General features: G+C 39.2%; 1 protein-coding gene across 1 annotated transcript; it reads right to left on the bottom strand.

Annotated features, from left to right (window-relative positions):
- Positions 1-922: 922 nt before the first annotated feature.
- Positions 923-2,123, bottom strand: LOC131220326 (disease resistance protein RPS5-like). The gene is made up of 2 exons (XM_058215273.1): positions 1,083-2,123; positions 923-1,039 (listed from the first exon to the last, which is right to left on the bottom strand). The coding sequence occupies exons 1-2, from the start codon at positions 2,121-2,123 to the stop codon at positions 923-925; spliced, it is 1,158 nt and encodes a 385-aa protein (XP_058071256.1).
- Positions 2,124-2,888: the final 765 nt, after the last annotated feature.

Here is a 2,888-nt window from a genome sequence, read left to right on the forward strand (position 1 = left end):
GAAAGCATCGCCAATCATTATTCTTCAAGCCCTTCGTTGAGGTTCCATTCCTGAAGTATAACATTAAATAATTAAAGAAAAGATAACCTCAAAAGCTCAATGAGTATATCCATGCGAATCATAAAATAAAATATTATTAGTTTTAAAAGAACATGATTAAGTTAAATTTCATTTAAAGGTAATATACATGAACGCAATATATAATAAAACATATTTATTCTTCAAAACACTGGGGCCATTTTAACCAGTTAGCTAACACTCTTTCAAAACTCACACCCGGCCTCCATAATTAGTAGTCTGTTGCACCTAGTCTCTATTCATAGGTGACCATTTGCACGTTAATTGATTAGACTACTACTCCACATGGTGTCCATAGGTGGTCTGTTTCAGTCACCCAACCTTGTTCAATGAAAGTTTCAAAAGGTACTTGCTAGGTTTCTGGAGGAATTAGTTTGATGAGAGAGAGAGAGAGAGAGAGAGAGAGAGAGAGAGTTGCAATACTTCCACCACAGATTTCATGTGCAATGCCTTTGCTAGGGACCAAATCGGGTGTATCATATAAGCTTTTTTATGGAAAGGTTTGATGAGAGAATTTAGATAAGATGGTAATGTGTAACATTCAAGAGCCATTATCACTGACACAGCATTCTTGACAAGTGCTTGTTTGAAAGATAGAGTGAGCAAAAACTCATCCTAATGAGAACATGGTGACAAGTACTCTTTCTAAAAGATTTGATGAGAGTTTAGATAAAATGCTACAACCAAACATGCAGTAATGGCATACCATTCTTAACAATTCAAAAGATGGATAGAGAGAGCAGAAACCTAACCTAAGGAGAACCTGGTGACTGTGATGTAGAAGCAATATATGATGACTCTTTTCCTTTTCTTTTCTTTCCACGTCCCTCCTGGTCTTCTAGTTCTACTGCTTTTCTTTTGGTTCCATGCTCTTCACCGTCTTCGTCTTCCAGAAACCAGGGTCGGAGGGGCATTTTGATGTTCTGCTGCCGCACTGTAGTCGAGTTTTTAAGCTCTTCGTCTACGTATTTCCACATAGAAACTATATTCTTTTCCAACATTGCCTTCCCCCTCTCTGCAAATTTTGTCCTTGACCTTGCTATCTCAATGATTCTAGGCGGAAAGCCACCGCAGTTTTCAGCAAAATCTCTTGCATATTGTTCTACTTCTGTAGTAATCTCCACATCAGCGCCAAGATTTTCAATAAACAACTGGAATGAGTCGTCTTTTGATAGAATGTCCACTTTCAACTTTCTCTGGCAGTCCATATCTATGCACAAATCCAGCGAACGAGTAACCAACACTAATTTACAACCATTGTCTATATTTGGCTTTGGAATTCCTATCTTTTCCAAACGAAATGCTTCCTGCATATTATCTAATATTAGTATGAATTTCGTCCTCCGTGTTAAAGCCTGAAACAGTTTCATTGACCTTCTCATTTCATTTTCTTCTTCCAAAAGCTCCAAACCTATCTCTCTTGCTATGTCAGTTTGTAATCTTTTCAGGTCAGAGTCACTTGACACAGTAACCCAAATGACGCAATTGTAAGTTGAAGTTTCCTTGAGCATGTTGTGAATGTGGGACATGACGGTTGTCTTGCCAACTCCCTTAACACCATAGACACCTAATATTCCAACCCCAAGATCTATTAAGGAATTCCAAATTTTTTCCAAGTTCCTGTCTCCCACGAGTTTTATTGTGGGTATTCTTCCACTGTCTAGCAATATGTCGGCAAATAACCCATCTGAAAATTGACCACTCTTCTTAAGATCCACTGTTTCTCGGATCTTCTTTTGCACTTGCTTTCCTAAATCTACATGCGAGAACGAGAAATTTCTCCCTCTTTCCGTATAATCCTGTACCATGGAAGCCATTTCTGCCGTTTTCTTTTCAACATTTTTCAGCCATAACTGCACCTCTCCCTTTGGCTTCTTCCCATACATTACCTGTCCTGTATTCAGTTGTTCCATCATGTCGGCCGCTCGGCTTTTCAACTCATTCATATTATTTCTCAAAATGTTAATATTTTCTTCGAGGCTTGCTTGAGATATCAATGCATCGGTGACCTTAGAAACTATTTGTTCCATGATGAATTCAGCCATTTCTACTATCTCCCCCACCAATATGAGAATGAAATGGAGTGCGAACCTCTACAAAGCTACGTAGAAAAACCTGGTGAGATTTCAACCTGTCAATGAGTAATTTTCGTTAAAGGAAAAAAAAAGCTGATACTACTGCAGTTATTTATTTTTAGGATGATTTTTGGTGAAGAAGAAATCTGCAGGTTGTCCTAAACTACTTGAGACCTGCTAGAGGAGATAAAAATGGATGACGAGTCGAGTCGGGTGAGTTGAGTACTCCCGTGCCCAGCTCTATTTCTCCCACGTCACCCTTAAAAGTGGATTGGGGACCTCGGTGGTGCATGGATGTCACCAAGTTGTGTGGGCCCCACCATGATGTATGTGTTATATTCACACTCTCCATGCATTATGTGAGATCATTTTAAAGCTTGGGCCAAAAAATAAGGTAGAGCCAAAGCTCAAATGCACTACATCACGTAAAGAAGTTGGCTCTTGTAAACTTCCTGGGGCGCACCATAATGTTTATTTGCCATGCAACCTATTCAAAAGGTCACACAAACCTTAATGAATTGGGAAATTGAAGTAAACTTGATTTAAGACTTCACTTCTGGAGCCCTGTGGAAGTTTCCAGGGTAGGCATTCAATGCCCATGTTCTGTCATCTACTTGAGCTTCGATGTGCTTCATTTGTGGGCCCACTACTTAAAAATGATTTCTTGAAAATGGATGGATGACGTGGATATAACACATATGAGTCCGAACCCTCTGTTATCAGGTTAACAGAGAA

The sequence above is a fragment of the Magnolia sinica genome, chromosome 12, assembly GCF_029962835.1.
Source record: "Magnolia sinica isolate HGM2019 chromosome 12, MsV1, whole genome shotgun sequence".
In the NCBI taxonomy this organism is placed as follows: Eukaryota; Viridiplantae; Streptophyta; class Magnoliopsida; order Magnoliales; family Magnoliaceae; genus Magnolia; species Magnolia sinica.

Coding starts and splice junctions, on each gene's coding strand:
- LOC131220326 (XM_058215273.1), bottom strand. CDS start 2,123: ATGGCTGAATTCATCATGGAACAAATAGTTTCTAAGGTCACCGATGCA. Junction 1,040..1,082: donor AATTTGCAGAGAGGGGGAAG/GCAATGTTGGAA, acceptor GGAAATACGTAG/ACGAAGAGCTTAAAAACTCG.